The following is a 23,571-nucleotide window of genomic DNA, read 5'->3' on the forward strand; positions in this document are numbered from 1 at the left end:
CAGAAAAATGTGAACTTCTCTGAGTAGGACAGACAGGATGCTAAAATAGCTCATAGGTTTTTGTCAATGATATACAGAAACTTTGTCAGTAGTGACACAAGTGATTTTCCATTGTATTAAGCAATGGTTAGGCTTCATCTTGAATACTCCATACAGGTTTAGAAAAAATCTTATTTTGGGAAGAACATTAAGCTGTTGGAAAGGATGCAGAGAAGAGCACTGAAATTAACTTGTGAAACAAAAGGGTATTTTTTACAAAAATAAAAATTTGAATTTTAATATTAGTGTCTGGAAACTAGACATCTGATGTGAGGAGACCTGATTGAAGTGTTTAATGTTCTAAATGGGTTTTGTAACAAAACAGTTGAAGAATCCTATTTGTAACTGTAAGGTGGATGAATTTTATCAGGTAACAGTGCAACAACTACAAGAAAAATGATGGCAGCCTTACTCTTTCAAGATGATATAAATTCAAATTAAAGAATGGTTGCTGGATAGGTGTATGAAAATATATTTCAGCACAGCTTTTTTTTTTTTTTTTTTTTTTCCGTTTTTTTTTTTGTTTTGTAGCTTATGCTATATAAGCATGCTTCTTTCCATCATTTTGACATTAAAATAGAGAAATTGTATTGCTTGTTGCTATGTTCAGTGAAAGGAAATTATTGTAACTTTATTATAATCAGACAAAGGTGGTTATAACCCCAAGGTCTCACATCTGGTGAGTATGGGCTTGGCAAACCCAGGGTCCTGAGCTAGATGTCATATCATCATTTTTCTCTTTCTTGGTGATTCCTTTCTACTTCTCTCTCTCTCTCTCTCTCTCTCTCTCTCTCTCTCTCTCTCTCTCTCTCTCTCTCAGGGTAACTTGGGAATTTTTTTTTGGATGGTGCAGCATAAGCCTCGGCTTCCTTGCACCATATGGCTAATAATAATATCTTCAAAGACTGTTACAAAAAACAACAAATAAAGAAAACAAAATTCATGACTCTCAGTGCATCCTAGCTAATACTGATATTTTTACTTTGTAGGTTTATTTTGATGGTGAAAAAAAACTATCGAGATCCTCCATACCACAACTGGATGCATGCATTTTCAGTTGGTCATTTTTGTTATCTGTTACTGAAAAATCTGAATCTCATGAACAATTATATAACGTAAGTAAAAATAAGTATTATTTAATTTAAAAAGGAATCTTAAGATATTTTTAATAAAAATGTTGAAAGTCTAATTTTTCTTATATATAGGGTAATTATGAATGCATTCATAATTGAATATGTTGCCAATAGTTAGTCCTAAATTACTAAAATTTTCTGGTATGGTGTAATGAACATTCACTTAAGGATGCCATAGTTTGCAGGTTTTGGCTCTTGCTGATCTACCACCATTTTGTTTTTACTTATTGCTTTATTTAATTGTTTTACTTATTGACTGCCAATTAGAGCAGTGGTTCTGAATCTTTTGTCATTCGAGTCACACTTGAAATTAAAGGATACATATTCATGGCACACCTAAATAGTAATTGCCATTGAACCCAATGGAGTTTTCCCTAATCTGATGGCAGACCATTGTGCCAGGGCGCACCATTTGAAAACCACTGAATTAGAGTATTAAAAAGCACTCTTGCTTTTTAATACTCAAATTAATGGTTAACCACTAATGGGTCATAAGAGACTGACATAGACTGAATAAGCAGGGATAAATCCTCACTCTATTTCACTTTAATCAGTTTCTGTTACCTGTGTTGGCATAAGTTGGTACTGCTTTATATACACAAATTAAATATTAAAAGTTTTCAGATTCACTCTTGAATGGCTCATTAACAGTTATGGAACTTTTTTGCGAAGTCTTCTTCCATATGGAAGCCAAAGCAGGGTCTGAAAAATAATATGCTCAACAAATCCCAGTCTTGCCAAACAGATTTTAGAGTTTTTTTTAAAACTATCTGGCAATAACAGGAAATTGGAAGGTTAGCATGTACAAAAAAAAATTGAACAAACTTATGGAAATGACTAATACCATTTGACATTATGGAAATGAATGAAACCATTTGACTATGCCTTTGACATTTTTCTTATAATATAACAGAATAAGTCTTTCTTATGTGTTTAAAACAAAGAAGTATGTAATTAATTATTTCTTTCTTTTAAAATAGCATATTGTAGTTAGATGCTTTTTTGTATAAGTAATTTTTTTAAAACCTTGAAGTATTACATTTTATTTTTGTTTTATACCCAACAAGCATGTACATGGCCACTGTAAATAATTTAACTTCTCATATGTACCCATTTTTTGTACTTTATGCTCTCTCAGACACATGTTAGCATATATGTTCCTGAAATCAAATGCTTGTGGTTAAGGGTTAATAATATTAATGGAAAACTAGGCTGTAATTGTGACTGTTATACTCAGGGAAGAGCAGTGCTAAAGCAGGCTTTATACATTATTGGAAACTGCTTAAATTACTGGACCAGGTTGATCTTATGAAGTGCTTTAAGGAAGCAGCCAGCATTACTGTTAGTTAGGAATGACCACAGAATCTAGTGGTCATTGCTAAAATTCCAATTATTGAGATATACTTTTAGTATTGGAGAAAGATGGCACAGATGTGAGATGTGCCAAACTGACACCTGCTCTGCCTGGTTTGACTATATGGATGAATCTGCCACCACTGCATAGTTGTTTCTATCATGTTCAACATGGAGCCTACTGATTTCATGAATCTGTCTAATTGCACCTGCAATTTCTAAGGTGATTTGCTGATCAGCAACCTGTGACAGCCATTATCTTCTATATAAAGCTTTCTCTACCTTCCTAAATATAGATCTAGCTTTATTCAAGTAGTTTTTGAAGTAATATATATTTTTTTCACAGAGTAATAAATTAAAAGAACCTGACAGGTTCCATGTGCCCACTTTGTCAATGTTTGTGCCTTGTAGGCATGCAAGACTGAACGAGTACCACTCCCATTTCATGTTTCATTGAAATGGGAGTGTTTCACTGAATGCATAATTTGTATTTTAATTATGCATTCGGCGATTGCTGCTGTAGTTCAAGGTTATCCACCATTTATGCTTCTAACTTTGTAAATATATCATCATTTAAGCCTTGGATAGATGTTTCAGGACTTAGCATTAGTAGAGGCATAGGATGCAAGAAAGCAAGCTTATACAGCATCAGCCAAAAAAGAAACTCCCATTTCACCCCTCTATTCATTCCAAATGCCTGTCCAGCTCATCCCGTAAATTTATTTAGGCTACCAACTTCCACAACAAAAGATGGGAGTCTGTTCCACCAATCAACTACCCGCTGGCTAAAGGCAAATTTCTCCACATCTGTTCTACAACTGCCTTTCCTCAATTTGAATCTATCCCCCCTCAGGTTCTTAATCTGAGCATTAGCATTATTAGAGGCATATGATGCAAGAAAGCAAGCTTATTCGGCATCAGCCAAAAAAAAAAAAAAACACACACACCACTCCCATTTCACCCCTCCGTTCGTTTGAAATACCTGTCCAGTTGAGCTTTAAATTTGTTTAGGCTATCAACTTCAACAACAAGTGATGGAAGTCGGTTCCACCAACCAACCACCCGCTGGCCAAAGGCAAATTTCCGCACATCTATCCGACATCCGTCCTTCCTCAATTTGAATTTATGCCCTCTGAGGTGATTTTTCTGAGCAAGATGAAGAATCCCATTGGCATTGAGCATACTCAAACCATTCAAAGCCTTATACACCTCTATCAGATCACCTCGTCGGTGCCTAGTCTCCAGACTCTGTAATTTGCAAAACTTAAGCCTTTCTTCGTGAGAGCAACCCTTTGTTCCATTCACTAATCTTGTTGCCCTTCTCTGTACCCGTTCCAGCAGCTCTACATCCTTCTTGAAATGAGGCCTCCAGACCTGTATACAGTACTCAAGATGTGGCCTAACCATTGCCTTATACAAGGGAATAATCACCTCCTTATCCCTGCTAGAAAAATTCCTGTATATCATTGACAAGACACCATGAGCTACTATTGCAGCTCGTCTGCACTGCTCAGAGAACTTCATATCTGCCTGCACAATTACCCCCAGGTCCTTTTCATTCTCCACCACTGTCAGTGTAGTACCGCAGAGTTGATACGTTGCTCTGGGGTTACTGTTTCCCATATGTAGTACTTTACATTTGTCAATGTTAAACTTCATTTGCCACCTCTCAGCCCATCTGTTTAACCTTTCCAGATCCTGTTGCAGCAGCATAGCGTCAGTAGTGTCCTTAACAACCCTGCCAACCTTTGTATCGTCTGCAAACTTGGACATTAAGCTTGATATACCATCATCAATATTATTTATAAATACAGAAAACAATAATGTACCCAACACTGAACCCTGAGGGACTCCACTAATAACGCTAGTCCATGATGAGCAGTGTCCATTGATTACCACTCTCTGTCTTCTATTCCTCAACCACCCCTTTATCCATAGCAGCAATTTGCCTCCAATGCCACACTGCTCCAATTCGTGCAGCAGTCTTCCATGTGCAACAGAATCAAAAGCCTTTCTAAGATCCAAGTATATAATATCAAAGTTATTCCCTGCATCCAGTTCTTTTGTCATTGCATCATAGTATCCAATCAAATTGGTCAGGCAACACTTCCACTTAACAAAACCATGCTGTGTCCGAGCTATAACTGAAGTCTTGTCTAGATGATCCTGCAGTGCTTCTTTAACCAGTGCCTCCATTAATTTTCCTGGAACAGAAGTTAAACTCACAGGTCTATAATTACTTGTGTTAGCCTTTGATCCTCCTTTGTGAATTGGGGTTACATTTGCACATCTCCAGTCTATGGGTACCTCCCCTGAGTCCAAAGAAGCTCTCATAATTATGGCTAGGGGTTTGCTTACTTCCTTTGCTGCCTCCTTTAATATAACTGGATAGATCCCATCCACCCCAGGTGCCTTTTTTATGTTTATCTTCAACAATTTCTCCTCCACTTTCCTCTCAGTTATTACAAAATCATCCAGCTCACTGCCAATGGTTACTTTACCTACATCATTCTCCTTCCTGAATAACTCCTCATGCGTGAATGTAGATGCAAAATACTCGTTTAGATTGTTAGCCACCCGAGCAGGATCCTCAACTGTTGAACCATCAATATCTAGTGGACCAATCTGATTCATCCCTTTCCTTCTTGAGTTTAAATATGTAAAGAACTCTTTTCTGTTTTTCTTTGCATCCTTTGCCAAGGATTTTTCGTAGTCTGCCTTTGCCTGCCTAATCTCCTTTGTGACTTGGTTACAGACCAATTTATATCTATCATAGGCTTCCATGTCACCCATTAATTTGTATGTATCCCATGCATTTTTCTTCTCTGCCACATGTCTCATTAGTTCATCTGACAACCATTTAGGCCTAAACCTTGAACAATATTTCTTAGTTGGTATGTAAAGCCTGGTAGCCTCCAAGATTAGTTCCTTGAATGCTTCCCATTTTGAGTTTGCTGTTGGTAACATCATCAGTTGGTCCCACTGTATAGAATTTAAATACTGTCTCAGACCATCATAGTCGCCTTTACGAAAACAAAAACCCTTCCCTTTACCTCTGATGGTAGTTACCTCCTTGAGTAAATCCCACTTCAACACACTGTGATCACTGCCACCTAGTGGTTCATTTATCTGCAGATTCTTAATGCATGAAGAATCACTACTGATAATCAGATCAAGAGTATTGCTCTTGATCTGATTATCAGTAGTGATTCCCCTCACGAACATGCTGATGTAGAAAACAATCATCCAATAAATCCACAAAAGCCTTGCTAGTGTGTGAGTGACCAATCCACAAATTCCAGTCAATATCTGGGAAATTAAAATCCCCCATTATAAGACTCTCTGATTTACTGGCCCACTCTATTTCCCTGTACAGTTTCTTATTATACTTATCAGAGTCATTAGGCCTATAGCACACCCCTATAGCACACATCCCAATTTTGATCTCCCAATGCTTATGTCACACCAAAGTGACTCGACACTGCCCTGTCCATCGATGTCGACTGGCCTCACTTCCTTGGACTTTTTGTGTTTCTTAACTAATAGCATAACCCCTCCTCCCCTCCTGTCCTGTCTATCCTTTCTATACACATTGTATTCCCCAAATTCCAGTTCCGCATTACTTATATCTGTGTGACACCACGTCTCTGATATCCTAACAGTGTCTGCCTTTGATGTTTTGAGCAATACCTCAAATTCATCAAATTTATTTACCAAACTCCTAGCATTGGTGTACCCGCAGGTATACATGCACCTGTTTCTATTCTTAGCTACCCTAACACAACCCATGTGTTTACTTGTACCGCAATGACTCCCAGCAGTCTCTGAAATATCCTGCAACTTGTTTTCCAGGCTTCTGCTCATTTCAATAGAAGCAGTGCAAGAATCACTTCCACCTCTGCCAGTGGCTACTGTTAATCTATTAGTCCTTGTATCCTCCGAACTAGCAGTTTTCCGACCCACCTAGCACTGCCTCGACAGCATCAGCAAAAATTCTTGCACCCTTTCTATTTAAGTGTATCCCATCCCTGTAAAAGCAATCTCTCCTGTTAACAAGTACAGTCCAGGCTGAAAAAAATTCTACCCCTTGAGCCTTGCACAATCCCTCCAGGGCCGAATTGATCGACAAGGCTCTCATCATATACTCCCTCCTATCGTGTCTGGGCAGAATTGCAGACACTTTCAAATTCAACCCTAATTCATGGCTTTTTTTCAACAGTGACCTGTACTTGCTAAGTAATTCCGCCGGTCTCCTACTCTTAATATCATTAGTGCCAATGTGTACAACTATATCACCTTTTGTGCCCTTAAAAGATGATATCCGCTCTACAACGTCATCAACCTTTGCCCCTGGCAGACATACCCTGGTCCTATTCCACCTATCCCTTTTACAAAGCATGTTCCCCGTTTCCCTGACAATAGAGTCACCAACAACTACTAGTTCCTGTGGGACCAGCGCATTCTGCTTAGGGGGCTGCCTCTGTGTTGCCTGATGACCAAGTGCAAGCTCTGGCGTTTATGTGGGCAGCTGAGAGCTTGATGGGGCCCCTCAATTTATTTCCTTCGAGGGCATCCACCCTATCCTTCAAGCTCTCATAAAGGCCGATAACAACGCTGAGTTGTCGCCTGATTTCCTTGCACTCCTTACATCGTGCACACACAAAGACATCCCCCTTGGCAGTATCATGTCCCGTACCCGACTGCTCCGCGAACATCAAGCAAACAGTGCATTTTAAAAGACTGTGATTCAGAGGGCAACTGCCCCCCTCAGTTCTCCCCTGAACCACAGCACTCCCATTAGCTTGAGCCTTTTGCTTTGCTGCTCGGGTCAGAGTCATGATTCCGATTTAATTCAGTAAAATTTCAAAACAAAAATTAAATCCTTAAGTTATATTTCAAACAGTTATGTTATATATATATATATATTTTTTCGGTATCTAGTGTTTTCTACGAGTTCCCTTTATACAACTTCCGTATCACGTGTACCACTATAGTTATGTATTAATTATTTGTTACGATTAAGTCGTTATATATATAGAGTTAAAAATACAATTTAATTGACAATAAAGTTTATCAAGATTAATAGATTTACTGATTAATTGACAATATTATATTATGCACTATACTACACTAAGCTTATGCTATCGTGTAAAAATGGCGGGAATTCTCGAACGGTACTTCTACGGACTTGTAAGTATTGATTAGCTTCCAAATCTCGCTATCTCAGTTTAGAATAAACTAAGGATCCTGACTAGGTCTATAATCTACTTATTGAAGATAATTTGATATTACAATTGGTTAATAAATCGACTAAATTTGGTTAAAAAAAAAAAAAGACCTCTCGTTCAATTTGTAACACGTGGATTTGATACCGTTACCGATACTAAGTAATACTTACAAAATCTCTGTCTAAGTTAAACTTTAAACTAAGTATCGTACTAGGAATATAAAGCTACTCTAGAAAATAAGTTAATATGACAATTTAAGCTAATAAATCAGAAAGTAAATCAGGAAAAACTTCTCTGTTCCAAGAGCTTCAAGGAGCTTCGTCCGCACCTGAGCAAGAGGAACAATACCATCAGCATTCAGCTTGCTCATCCCATTCAAGCCCTTTAAACCTCAATCAAATCACCTCGCAGGTGCCTACTCTCCAGGCACTTCAATTTGTAGAACTTAAGCCTTTCTTAGTAAGAGCACCTCTTTGTTCCCCTCACCAATCCTGTTGTCCTTCTTTGTACTTGTTCTAGCAACTCTACATTCCTAAAATAAGATCCCCAGACCTATACACAGTACTCTAGGTATGGCCTGACCATTGCCTTGTATATATATATATATATATTTTTTTTTTTTTTTTTGTTAGTTGTTGGCGCATCGGCTTCTGTGGCCATATTGCACCTCCCAGAGTTTTTGCATTTTCTACTCTGATCCAAGCCCGATGTGGGATTCGAACCTGTGACCTTTGGGTTGCCAGGCAGGCACTTTACCCACCCGGCTAGCCTGGTCGGCTTGCCTTGTATAACGGGATAATCACCTCCCTGCCCCTGCTAGCAAAATTCCTATATATTATTGACAAGACTCCATGACCTGCCCTGGCAGCCTGTCTGCACTGCTCAGCAAACTTCATATTTAACTGCACAATTACCCCAGGTCTTTTCCACTTCTCTGAGTGTAGTACCACACAGTTGGTACATTTCTCTTGGGTTATTGCTACCCATATACAGTACTTTGCATTTAAACTTCAGTTGCCACTTCTCAGCCCATTTGGCCAACTTATCTAGATCCAGTTGGAGTAGCATACTGTGTTTACCGTCGTTAACAACCCTGCCGATCTTGTATCATCTGCAAACTTGGACATTAAACCTGATATACCTTCATAAATATCATTGATAAATATACAAAACAACAATGGGCCCAACACCGAATCCTGGGGAACTCCAGGGTTCAGTTTTGGGCCCATTGTTGTTTTGTATATTTATCAATGATATTGATGACTTTGAAGAGTAATTAGCTGAAACTAAAACAATCTTCTGATATGCCAAGTTAGAGTCTATTCATTTTATGTTTGATTTATTATGTACAAAATAGTTTCCTTGTCTTGGTTATTATTATCATTTCTTTATATATTTATTTGAAAAAAAGCATTATTGATGATGTCTTATAGGAAACACAGTAATGTAAGAAGTTAGTATAAAAAATATATATACACTCAGTGATCACTAAATTATGACCATCCCATTCATAAGTGGCTATGCTGCATAGCTCACAGTATACAAAGCTGAACAGTTTTGTACACTAGAGCAATGGTAATTTGCATCTGGTTTTGCAAGTCAAAGTGATATAACATCAGTTATGGGACATAGTAAAGATATCATGGAGTTTTAAAAGGGCATGATTATTGGAGGTCATGCAGGGTTGTTTTTGTTATTTGGTTTTTAGGAGCATTAGCAACTAAGGCCATATTGCTCCGGGATATGCGGTGGTCATTCCCTGACCTATCCGCACCCTCCGTATTTGGTGGTGACGGGCTTGAATCCCGGTCTAATCAAGAAGCATGTGCAATGCACTGTTGCTCCTTCCCACCTGGCTACGGAGGCGCCGGTCATCATGCAGGGTGCTTCCATACGAAAATGTTATGCCTTGTCACTTGCTTGTGTGTACAATGAATGGTGTCAAATCGGTCAAACCACCTCCTGCTAACAGAACTGTAAAGGATTATGCAAGGTGGGTTTGCGATAAGTGAAGGGTGCAGTATGTTGTACAGGCTCAGCAGCAGGTCACTGTCCAACAGTTGGCATCACAATACAATGTGGGGAATGCGAGAACAATATCTTAAATGACGTTGCACTGCTTACTCAGACGTATGGGAGTTCTACAGCAGATGACCCAAGAGATACCCTCTTCTCACTGCTGATCATCATTGACAGCAAATGCCATGGTATCAATAACGCACTGATTGGACACTGGAGGACTGGTAATGAGTGTGCTGGGCAGATGAGTCCAAATCATGATGAGCTGTCCCAATAAGATGAGTTAAATGATCTCGTTTTTTTTGACTTACCAATAACGAGCACGGACAATCTGTGCATCCCAGTGACATTTGCACTCATAGCAATTGTAACTCACACTTTTCTCATTTTAAAACTTGGTACAGGCATTTCTCTTTTAGTGGCTAGGGTTTTTCTTGGTAATGCTTTCCATAATAAGCCCATCAACATTATAAACGTTTTCTTTCTCATAATTTGCTATAACTGAAGCAAACTTACTTTTCAAATGACACTGCTGGCGATTCATCTGTAGAAAGTTTCTCGCCTTGAATTTCTAGTTAATGTATACTGTGTCTCAGTTTAAAGTTTTTCAGCCAACCTGTGCTTGCCTTAAAATCTTCATTACCTATTAATTTTCGATTAAAATCCAATCCTTTTTCACACAACATTGGGCCAGACACTGGTTCATCTAAACTTCATTCTGAAGAAAACAAAATAAAATAAAGGAGCATTTTCAGGTTTTGACATATTTTCCTGTTAGATCCTCCTTCACTATCCACAATCGACACAAATTCTGTTATAGCATTGGAATTTTTCTTGATGTTGTAAATTGTTGAAGTCCCCACATTTGAACTCTTTGGAGAGATTTTCTAAATTTTTCACCATTTCTAATTCTGTTAATAATTTCCGTTTTTGTTGCAGTGTTAAAACTACGCTTTTTCTTTTTTTAACATTTTACTGTAAAAATTGAGAAAAATAGTAAATCACGCAGTTTCAGGCCGATATTATTCTTACCGAATCTGGAGCTAAACTAATCTGAACTTCACTCATGGTTTCCAAGAAACCCTAGTTGTCTCTGTGATATTTTTCTTAAGCACATTTCTGAAGGTCACAGAATTCTAGAGGTCACAACCATAAAACAATAAAAACAATTTGCAGTTTTTGGTTTATTGGGCTTTTTGTTTGTACAACCTGTTATAAACAGGTAGTAAACTTGATCTTTCGCTTATTATAATCAAAATTCAATTTGCAAACGTGATCATTATAGCCGCAGCTTACTGTACTATCATTAATAAAAAAAAGAAGAAAGATCAACCTTTCAAATTATTCCGGATAACCGACGTTCTACTGTAATTTAATTTTCATTCTAAAGAAGTCTTTTAGCTCCTCATTTAACATGCTTACACTATGCAATTTGATATGAGTTTTTTAATTACAGAAAATTTTCACTTAGTGAAGAACTTGTTTTTCACCTTCAGTAATCATAGAACTGATTTTTTAATGAATTTATAATATTAGGCCTTTGGAAGGATTAGCCTTACTGGTAGCCTGTTTATGCCATGATCTTGATCACCGTGGTACTACTAACTCCTTTCAAGTGGCATCGGTAAGTCTGAATTCAAATTCATTAACTGTTTTAGTATCATTTAAAAAAGTATTATGAAAAAAAAAAGTATATTTTGTGAAAGTTTATAATTGATGTAAAAGTATAGTTTTAAAGAATCTTCTAGTGTTTTAAGTTACAATTTAGCTTGCTCTTTTAAGTAACCTGTATTTGGACTATTATTGAAATGCAGTTGTGAAGTTCTTTGTGCAAACAAATTATGCTCTCACATGCAAATTACGTTTTCAACTAACTAATCAACGAACGTCATTTTGAAGACTGCAGTACTGTGTTAAAAAAAAAAAAAAAATGGGAAAAAAAACTGTTTCTGTAATCCATGCATTAATCATTCTTAAACTCTGTATTTTAAATTCCAGTTGTCACATGAGTACAGCATGTGTTTAAACTAAAAAAAAAGCCATCATCACTATGAATATAATATTTTAACACAGTATTTCATATTTTGTGGCATCGTTAACATGGAAAACAAAATTAATATGAAGTATTTATACTTGGGATGTATAAATACACAGTCCATATTTTATTTACTCTACAGGGTGTCTCAAAAATATTGGTACAAACGTTTAGGGGAAGTAGGTAACATCTAAAGGAATGTGAATCGCATAGGAACCCATAACCAGAAACGTCACGGGAAAGTAGTAGCAGAGGCACAAGAAGCAGAAATGACACAAGACAGTAATTAGTGGCAAACATTTATTTGACATAATATTAACAATGGAGTATGAGATGGATGCATTTCATGATGTTACAACAGATGCTCAAAGGTTCCACCATGAGACGCGATGCATGTATGACACTGATTGGCGGACATGGTTGAACACACCTGGAGTCTCTTGTTCCCTTTCTAACATGCCACTGTAGAAAATAGTCATCCAATAAATCGACAAAAGTCTTGCTAGTCTGAGTGACCAACCCACAAGTTCCAACTAGTGATCATTATCTGATATGAGATGGATCATTATCTGATAATGAATGCTGCTAAGTGAATTTAAATGTGGATAGGTTGTTCGATGCCATAGGACTTTCAGCATGTCATATTGTCCATGGCGAAAATAAGTTTATAAGAGATCTCTAACAGTTAGACTAGGACTATCATGTGATTTTTGTACAGAAAAATCCAGCCAAAGTTTAAAAAATCATATAAGAGGTCCAGAAATATAGAAAATGATCAGTTGTCAGTTGCTCGTTCTGTGCAAAATTTTATATCAACAGGCATTATGTGAGCAAGTTACATCCAAACCTTTCATTATGAAAGTTAGTACATAGGTGGATTATTGTTGTGTTTTTTTTCAGAGAATCCTTTTTCAGGTTTTTCAGAGAATCCTTTTTCATTGGAGAAGTGAAAAAAGTATTATTTGGAGTAATGAATCTTGGTATATGCTGTTTTTTTGAGATGAATGAAATTGAGTGTGACAGCAGCATAGAGAACATTTTGAAAATATCAGACTATCCAAACTGTGATGCACAGTAGTAAGTTTTTGATTTGACAGTGTCCTTCATGGACCTGCTTTTTAGGATCAGTGATTTTTGTAACAGTTCTCTGCAGGAAAAGTGATGTGACATCTTTCATTTTCCAACACTGATGATATTTTATGGCTGAGAACCTACACACTTTTCAATATGACAGTGTCTCCATTAAGAAGCTTAGTATATGTGGCTTGGTTCGGAAAGAATAACATGACATTTATAAACTGGGACCCCCGTGAATAGCAGTAGATTTTCAACCGAATTGAGAAACAACCCAAGCAGTTATTTTCTATATTATTAATTATTCATTACTTCAAAGTATTATTTGGGGATAGGAGGAATTTTACATGTAAGTCAGTTTCAAGAAAGAATCGTATCCCTTTTCACCCATGAACTATGGTGTTTCATCCAGCAATACTGGGAAACTGAACACAGAATGCTTGCAATTTACAGACAAAATATTCTGTTGCCCCAGCACAAATCCTGAACAACCCAGGCAAGGTGCTGTGGGACAAATTTGAAAAATATGCAAGGACTCATCCATGAGGCCAACATCAGTTGCCCTACTTAAAACGATTCTGCTGTAGAAATGTTTTTTTACAAATCATAAATTAGTAGAAAGTGTTCCACAAAGACCTAATATTTGATGAACAGAAGTAATGCTAAAATTAAGCATTCGCATACCTCCCAGCACCCGTATCCCCCCACAACCCTGGTATGAGAACCACTTCCTGCATCATAATAAAATCTGGTCTGTGAACTGGTATGTTCTCTTATTAGCAATAGTAATAGTAGAGGCATGTGATGCAAGGAAGAAAGTTTATGTAGCATCAGCCAAAAAAAAAAAAAAAAAAACATTTCACACATCTATTCCCTCTAAACATATGCCCAGTGAATTTATATAAACTACCAGCTTCCACAACAATAGATGGAAGTTTGTTCCAGCGTTAACCACCACTGGCTAAAGGCAGATTTCCACACATCCATTCTATACCTTTCTTTTCTCAATTTGAATTTATGCCACCTCAGGTTCGTAATCTGAACAAGAGGAAGAATCCCATCAGTATTGAGCCTGCTCAACCCATTCAAGGCTTATACACTCATTCAAGGCCTTAAAAAGTAAAGTGCAGCCATTATCAACCCACTGCAGGGTGGAAGCCTCCTCAACAATTCATGCTGAGGGAAATGGACCATAATCTGCCACGCTGGTCCAGTGCGGGTTGGCAGATCGACCGTATTCAGCAGGCAAGGGCTTGAACCCCGGTCTACTCAAAGAGCGTGTGCTACTGCACTCCCGCTCCTGCCCACTCGGCTACGGAGGCCGTCAAGGCCTTATACACCTCATTCAAGGCCTTATACACCTCATTCAGATTACCTTGCAGTTACCTAGTCTCAAGACTGCAGTTTTCAGAACTTAAGCCTTTCTTGGTAAGACCGCCCATTCATACACATCACCAATCTTGTTGCCCTTCTCTGTATTCGCTCAAGCAACTCTACATCCTTCCTACAATGAGGCCTCCAGACCCGTACGCAGTACTTGAGGCGAGGCCTCCCCATTGCCTTATACAAAGTGATAATCACCTCCTTTTCCCTACTTGAAAAATTCCTGTATATCATTGACAACACCCCATGACCTGGTCTGGCAACCTGTCTGCACTGCTCTCAAAATTTCATATCTGACTTCATAATTACTCCCAGGTCGTTTTCATTTTCTACTACCCTAAGTGTAGTACTGCACAGTTGGTACATTTCTCTGGGGTTATTTCTACCCGTATGCAGCACTTTGCAGTTGTCAATGTTAAAATTCAGTTGCACTTCTCAGCCCATCTGCCCAACTTTTCCAGAACTTGTTGCAGTAACACATTGCTATTACTGTCATCAACAACCCTGCCAACTTTTGTATCATCTGCAAACTTTGACATTAAGCCTGATATACCTTCATTAATATCATTAATAAATAAACAAAACAACAGTGAGCCCAACACCGAACCTCGGGGGCTTCCACAAATAACATTGGTCCATGATGGGCAGCATCCATTGATTACTACTCTCTGTCATCTCCCACTCAACCATCCTTTTATCCATTGTAGCAACTTGTCCTTATTACCATACTGCTCCAATTTGTACAGTAGCCTTCCATGCACAACAGTGTCAAAAACTTTCCTGAAATCCAAGTATATAATATCAAAATTATTTTTTGCATCCAGTTCCTTTGTAACCACATCATAGTATTCATTCAAATTGGTCAGACAAGACTTTCCCTTAACAACCCATGACGTGTCTCAATTATTACTGCAACCTTATCTAGATGATCCTGCATTGCATCTTTAACCAGTGACTACATTATTTCCCTGGAACGGAAGTTAAACTAACTGGTCTGTAATTACTCGTGTCACCCTTAGATCCCCTTTATGAATTGGGGGATACATTTGCATATCTACAGTCCGTGGGGACTCCCCCGAGTCCAAGGATACTCTCATAATTATGGCTAAGGGTTTGCTTACTTCCTTTAGTACCTCCTTCAATATTGCTGGATATATCCCATCCACCCCAGATGCCTTTCTTATGTTTAACTTCAACAATTTCTCCTCCACTTTGCTCTCTGTTGTTACTAAATCCTTTAGCTCCTTGTTATTGTGTGATAAACTTCTTGCATTCTCCTCCCTTAATAACTCCTCATGTGTGAATGTAGATGCAAAATGCTCATTCAGATTGTCAGCTATCTGAGCAGGATCATCAACAGTCGAACCATCAATATCAAGTGGACCAATCTGATTCATCCCCTTCTAGAGTTTATATAACTAAAGAAGTTCTTGCTGCTTTTCTTAGCATCCTTTGCCAAAGATTTCTCGTAATCTGCCTTCATTTGCCTAAACTCCTTTGCGACTTGACCACAGACTAGCTTATAACTATCATAGGCTTCTATGTCGCCTGATAATTTATATGCATCCCATACATTTTTCTTCTCTGCCATGAGTCTCATTAGTTTATCTGACATCTTAGGCTTAAACCTTGAACAGTATGTCTTAATCGGTATGAAAAGCCTAGTAGCTTCCACGATTACTTCCTTGAATGATTCCCATTTAGAATTTGCTGTTGGTAACATCATCAGTTGGTCCCACTGTATATAGAATTTAAAAACTGTCTGAGACCACTGTAGTCACCTCTACAAAAGCAAAAACCCTTCCCTTTACCCCTGATGGAAGTAAATCCCACGTCAGTATGCTGTGATCACTGCCACCTACTGGTTCCTTTATCTGGAAATTGTTAATGCATGAATAGTCACTGTTGATAACCAGATAAAGAGTATTACTTTCTCTGGTTGCTTCTATAATGTGTTGCCATAGAAAACAATCATGCGGAAATTTGCCTTTAGCCAGTGGGTGGTTGGTTGGTGGAACAGACTTCCATCCCTTGTCGTGGAAGTTGATAGCCTAAATAAGGTTAAGGCTCAGCTGGACAGGTATTTCGAACAAATGGAGGGGTGAAATGGAAGTGGTTATTTTTTATTTATTTATTTTTTTTTTTGCCTGATGCTGCATAAGCTTGCGTTCTTGCATCAAATGCCTCTACTAATGCTTATCATCCAGTTGATCTACAAAAGTTGCTGGTGTGCGAGTGACTAATCCTGCAAGCTCCAGTCAATATCTGGGAAGTTAAAATCCCCCATTCTAAGACAGTCTGATTTACTGGCCACTCTATTTCTCTGTACAGTTGTTTGTTGTACTCATCAGAGTCATTAAGCCCATAAACACTCCTACTCTAATTTTTGCTATCCCAGTGCTTATGTCACAGCAAACTGACTCAACATTGCACTGACCATCTATGTCAACTGGATGCACTTCCTTAGATCTTAGTGTTCCATTACTTAGTTAATACAGGATACAAATTGGTAACATATATACAGGGTTAAAGTTTGATGTGAAATGCTAGTCCCACTTTGTGGGAGGGGGGTTATTAGGTAATCTTAAGTTGAAAATGTTTCGTTAATATGAATTCAATTCTTGAGCATTACAGAGCTATTCAGTTAAAATCCTACATATTAGATAAAAGAAAAGAAAACCATAGGAATTGAATAAAAAATTGCAGATAAGGAAAGATACAGACTTACATTGAGTTTGTGGATATATATATATATATATATATATATACAGTGGTGTTAAAAAATTGCATCACTTGCAAAATTAATTGAATTTCTGTGAAATTTGATAATATATCATATTTTGTAATAGCATTACGCTATTGCATCATCCATCTATAGCAAGATCTCTTAGGTGATGCCATGTGCCATACATCCACACATGATTCCATCACCATAGGAGCAGTATTCTGTAATATTGCAATTAACACCACGTAGGAAAAATATTGCTGCTGCTTTGAATGCTGAGGGACATTCGCAGCAGTGGCATATTTATTATGGAAATTATCAGAAACTGGCAGCCTAAACAAAAAGAAAGGAAGTGGACGTCCATGAATATCTTCTGCAGTGTAGGACATATTTCTGGTCCGTTTGTGTGTCCAAAACAGAAGATCCTCATCGGCAGATTTCAAAACAGCATGGGGAGGTGGATACAGGAGTAAAGGCAAGTACTGCTGCAGTATATAGATGCCTTTTTCTCATTGGGATTAATAGCTTGTCACCCAAGAAAGGGCCACTTTCGATTCAAAAAAATTAAAGCCTGGCATTTAAAGTGGCCAAAAGAGTATGCTTTTTGGTCCAAGAATCAGTGTAAATGTGTTATTTTCTCTGATGAATCAAAATTAAACTTTCATGACAGCCATAGACAAAGAAGAGGAGAAGAATTTCATCCTGACTGTATCATCTTCACAGTGAAACATTTTGCATCTCAAATGATATGGAGCTTTATTTCACGTAGAGGAGTTGGTTATCTTGAATTTTTGAAGGGTACAGTGAATTCTGAGGTGTACAAGGACACTCTTGAGACAAAATTACTTCCCACAGTTAGAGATCACTATGGGGATGTTGCCAATTGTAATTTTCAGCATGACTCTGCTCCATGTTAGATCCAAGGCCATAAGTACTGCTTCATAAAGTTAACAGAAGTTTTAAATTCGTGAAATGTTGCACTCTTAATTAAATCAATTCACACAATAACGTGGGATGAGAACAGTCCACACTTCAATCCACTTGAAAATTGTTGGAACAAAATGGGTGCTTCAATAATGCAAAAGAAACCAAAAACACTTAGAGAGCTGAAGGAGATATTAACATGCATTTGGTACCATGAGATTTCCCAAGAATACATTCAGAACCTTATCCAGCCAGTGCCACAACAATGTGCATTTTATTGTGTTTTTTGGTTGTATAGCCTCTTGTTGTCCTAGTATGAACAAAGTAATGAAAAAAAATCACTGCTTTCATAGTTTTTGTTATTATATGAACTATAAGTAATATGCTGTTGTTTTGGAGAAAAGAGCTTATTTCATTGTATATTTACTCATAAGACATAAAAGTAAATTTTTCTGCAATTAATAATTTCATTATGTGTATTGTTATTACATATGTTCTTTTAGCTATTTCTAAAACTGCCAGTATGACAAACAATCTAAAAAAGGGAGAGGGTGATGCAATTTTTTTTTCATTATTTTCCTATAATGAGGAGAATAATGAAGGCATTTGAATGACTACCTTCATCATTTTCCTAGAATCCAAACAGATTGAATTCATACAAGACTGTGCATAGAGAACTACAGTGGCCCTTTTGAACAGTATCTTACTTAACCAAAATGTGGAATCTTAATGGTATTTAACTAAAATTTTTAATTATGCTTGGTGGCAAAAATTAATCTCTCTGCTGTTATTACTTGCAATAGTAATTAAAAAAATCATAAATGCTTATCAGTTGCTTTATTTCCTTTCGATTTTCTTATTTTTCAGCAACAACCATGTATATAACTTGAAATGTGTACAGTGCTATAACATTTAATTAGGATACATGTTTGTATAACATTTGACTCAGAATCACATAATTAACACCTCTTGAAATTTGGCTGTCATTTGAAGAATGCCCTTTATAAACATGAGGATTAAATTTAAAGATTAATGAATGTATTTTTTCTAAATCTTTTTAACAGAAGTCTGTCCTTGCAGCATTATATAGTTCAGAAGGCTCTGTAATGGAGGTGAGAGAAAATTTGTATTTACAAACCTGTAATTTATATTGAAATACTTTTTAATCAACTTACATAAACTAATATTAATATTAAAATCATTAAAATATTTTTAATGAAACAAAAAATGGGGAGGCAGAGAAATTTTGATAGTCTTGTGTTAGTTGTTGATAAAAGCTATTGTAATCAAATAATTCCATTACATTAAGAAATTATTGCAAAAATGTAATTATAATGTCATACAGCCACTTAGTATATTTTAAATTTAAAAAAAACAAAAAAAAAAACAGGCTACTTACTTCCTCAAAATTGTAAGTTTCTATTCAATCTAAACCATCCTGTAATCTCTCAACATGTTTTTGCTCTGCTTAGTTCTGGATTAAATATTAAGAATATTTCTGCCAAGTTGTTATTTGGTTTTTAGGAACATTAGCAACTAAGGCCATATTGCTCTGGGGATATGTGGTGGTCATTCCCTGACCTTTCTGCATCCTCCGTATTTGGTGGTCGTGGGCTTGAACCCTGGTTTAATCAAGAAGCGTGTGCTATGCACTGCTGCTCCTGCCCACCTGGCTCTGGAGGAGCCTTCTGCCAAGTTTAATATTAATTGAGCATATTTATTGTGATGACAGGTACTGCTTAAAACTGATTAAATTAAATGGGTATATTATTAGAAAATCGTTGCTACTGGGTGTTACTGCTGCTTGGAAAGTAGATTAAAATCCATTAGTAAGAACCATTTTTCCAGGGATAGAGCTACCTTGATAAATAAACAACCATGTCACTCCACCATTGTGCTATGTGGAACCTAATTAAGTGAATTGAGAGAGTTGCAGCAAATTAGAAAAATTAAATAATTATATTATTAGAAAAGAAAACAATAATGCCATATCTTGCCTCAGAAAAAATTTGCAGTCAACCAAATCCAAAGTCTTAAAGAAGGTGACCAAAGTCAAGTGTGAGGGTATGGAAATACATATACTTTAAGTGGCTGTAATTCAAGCTTGTATGACTAAATATGGTAATTTTCTTGTATTTCTATCTTGTCAACTCCTTTGACTTTATGTGGTCATCCCAATGTATAAACAGAAAATGTATTTATTTTTGTATACCTGCTTTCCTGTCCATCTAATATCATTGTGCACATAAATGCACAAAATAAAGTTTGGGTCCATTTGTCCCACTAAAACTTAATAAATTTTAAAGAAGCCCATGTCAAAGCAGGATAAACAAGCCAACATAGCAAATTGGATTCTTGGATTTTGGTTTTGGACACTTCAACAATAACTCCATCAGCCATTATGAAAATAACCAGGGATAGAATTTGCAAAATGACCAGTAAATATTTTAACCATTCTTTTCCAATATTAGAAAATATTGGAAGTAAATTTACTGGACCTGCTGAATTAGCTAGTATATTAGGTGAAAAATTTGCTCATACATTTTGGAATTTTTAACAGTGAAAGAACAAAATGAGAAATACAACTTAATTTTGTCATCAAAGAATCTGAGTGATATAACAAGCTTTTCACAAAAGAATTATATGTGGCTATGTTCTCTTTTGAAATAAAGGCAGTCAGACCAGATAACTTGTACTGTGATATGTTAAATCATCACAATGGCTTGGCTTTTCTGAAAACAAGAAAAGAATCAACAAACCCTGGCAATTTACATCTAATTACATTAACCAGCTTCCTTTGAAGAGTTTTAAAACAAATAGTGAAAGCACAATTAGTATCATTCTTAGAAAGAAATGAATATTTATTGTAATGTACAATGTGGCTAAAGATGAAACAGGTCCACTTGGATGATTTAGTTAGAATGGAAACTAACATTGCAGATGCTTTTATTCAGTATGTTTCCCTCCCTTCCTCCACTCTCTCTCAATGTGAAGAAGGTGTTCCACAAGGATCAGTTTTGAGCACTACATTTTCATTAAAAATAATTGCTGTTATAACAGATTTGTTGATTATAACCTAGAATATACAGATACCTCACAGTCTGATTCCTCAGGATGTACAGCAGTTTGTTTGAATCTGTAGGTAAAAGACCCACTGGGTATCAATGATCACAGTGTATTACTGTGGGATTTACCTAAAGACATAACTGCTGTCTAGGATAAAAGGAAGCACTTTGGCTTTCATAAGGGTGAATACAGTGGCCTCAGATAGTTTTTAAATTCTATACAGTGGGACTATCTGATGTTACCGACAGCAAATTCTAAATGGAAAGCATTCGGAGAAGTAATTGTAGAAGCTATTAAACTTTTCATTCAGACTAAGAAATACCTTTCCAGGCTTAGACCTAAATGGATATTGGATGAACTGATGAGACTTGATGGATATTAGATGAACTGATGAAAAATGAATGGAATGCATATAAATCAGGTGATACAGGAGGAGTTAAATCATTGGTCCACTTGTTGTTTATAGTTTAACTGCTGATGATCCTGCTTGGGTTGCTGACAAACTGAATAGGTATTTTGCATCTACATTTACACATGAGGAATTCTTTAGGGAAGTGGATGCCAGAAGTTTATCAAACTCTAATAGGGAGCTAAATAATTTTTGTTATAACTGAAAGGAAAGTGGAAGAGAAATTATTGAGGCTAAACATAAAAAAAGGTACCTAGAGTGGATGGAATCAATCCAGTTATATTAAGGGGACAGCAAAGGAGGTAAGAATACTACTAACCATAATTATGGGAGCATCTTTGAATTCAAGAAAGGTTCCCGTGGGCTTAAGATGTGCAAATGTATCTCCAAATTCACAAAGAGGGATCAAAAAGGTGACATGATTAATTACAGACCTGTTAGCTTAATTCCTGTTAGCTAAATTCCAAGAAAAATAATGGAGTCACTGATTAAAGAAGTAATGCATGACCATTAGACAGGAATGCAATTATACTGAAGTCACATCATGGATTTGTTAAGGGGAGATCTTATCTGACCAAGCTGCTTGGATATTAGGATGCAGTAACAAAAGAACTGGATGCAAAAAATAATTTTGATATCATACTTGGATTTTAGGAAGGCTTTTGATACTGTTGCAAATAAAGGACTGCTGGGACAGTGTGGAATTAAGGTGAAGTTACTGCTCTGGATAAAGGGATGGTCGAGTAGGAGAAGACAGAGAGTGGTTATTAATGGACATTGCTTTTCATGTACTAATGTTATTGTTGGGTTCCCCAGCTTTTGGTGCTGGGCCCATTATTGTTTTCTGTATTTATTAATGATATTGATAAAAAATATATCAGACTTTATATCTAAGTTTTCAGATTACACAAAGACTGCTATAGATATACAAAGATATATGATAGAAAGATATAAGATAAAAATATATAAGATATGATAGAAAGATATAAGATAAAAATATATAAGATATGATAGAAAGATATAAGATAAAAAATATATAAGATATGATAGAAAGATATAAGATAAAAAATATATAAGATATGATAGAAAGATATAAGATAAAAAATATATAAGATATGATACAAAGATATAAGATACAAATATATAAGATACAGTAATACCCCGAAGTTACGCGATAGGTGGGTCCGACGAAAATCGCGTAAGTCGAATTCGCGTAAGTCGGGGTACAACTTTGCATATAAATACATATAAATTTTGCTTAATTGGGACCAAGGACTAACAAAAACACTAGTTTAGAAGAAAAATATTAATAAAATTGCAGTTCTTTATACATATTAATACAAAATATGTATTAAAAAAACAAATGACTTACGTAAAAAAGTTATTTCATTGTCGATGGCTTCATAAAATCTAACAAATTCGTCTGACGACACAGCGCCTTCTTTTTTTCACGCAGAATTTCGTCGTAGCAAGCTAATAATTTTTTTATTCCTTGCTTTGTAGCTATAATGCGTTCTTCGCTGGAGTCTATGTTTTCTAAAATTTTTAATCCCTTTACAATTGAGCCCTTTTCAATTTTCAACCTGTCAAGTTTGCAATTGTCATGTGCTTTTCACCGTTGCTTCATTTAGGCCTGTAGCACGTGCAATATCACATGGTCTTTCATTTCGCTCAAAGCGTTTCACAATTTCATATTTTTTCTCTATTGACAGAGGCGGACTGGCCATAAGCCTTGCCGGGGAAACCCCAGTGGGCCGGTGTGATTTTGGCCATAAACCATAGTATGAGGCCACTATAAATTTTCCCGGGTAAGAATTTTTGATCCAGTCCGCCTCTGTTTATCGATAATTGCTTTTCTTTTTCTCTCTGAATCTGCAGTGTCTTCACCAGGACGCTTCCTTTTCACACCTTTTAAGTATTTTACTCATTTTTAGGGAATAAAGCACAATTACAAAACGAGGAGGCACGCTTGATACGCATAAACAAAGCTGCGCGCATGTAGCAACTGAATAAACAACACCATAAAGGCAGAGATACACTATTAACACCTCACATTTCTAGAAATATGATACAAAGTAGATTAAAATCTACTTTGTATACTTTACAATAATAAAAATCCAGTTGCGTTTCTGCTAGTGAAATCTGTTATAAACTGGTAGTAAACTCGATCTAATTGCATTTGC

At 36.6% G+C, this 23,571-nt stretch overlaps 1 protein-coding gene across 1 annotated transcript in view; it reads left to right on the top strand.

Annotated features, from left to right (window-relative positions):
• Positions 1–23,571, top strand: part of LOC150078091 (cGMP-dependent 3',5'-cyclic phosphodiesterase-like) — a 329,128-nt gene that overhangs the window by 245,330 nt on the left and 60,227 nt on the right. Inside the window, exons 19-21 of the mRNA XM_090384462.1 lie at positions 1,029–1,154; positions 11,309–11,396; positions 18,978–19,025. Coding sequence (XP_090240588.1) covers positions 1,029–1,154; positions 11,309–11,396; positions 18,978–19,025 — 262 coding nt within the window. The remainder of the gene's footprint in view (positions 1–1,028; positions 1,155–11,308; positions 11,397–18,977; positions 19,026–23,571) is intronic.

This window comes from Mastigoproctus giganteus, chromosome 11, assembly GCF_048544385.1.
Source record: "Mastigoproctus giganteus isolate SK-2022 chromosome 11, ASM4854438v1, whole genome shotgun sequence".
Classification (NCBI taxonomy): Eukaryota; Metazoa; Arthropoda; class Arachnida; order Uropygi; family Thelyphonidae; genus Mastigoproctus; species Mastigoproctus giganteus.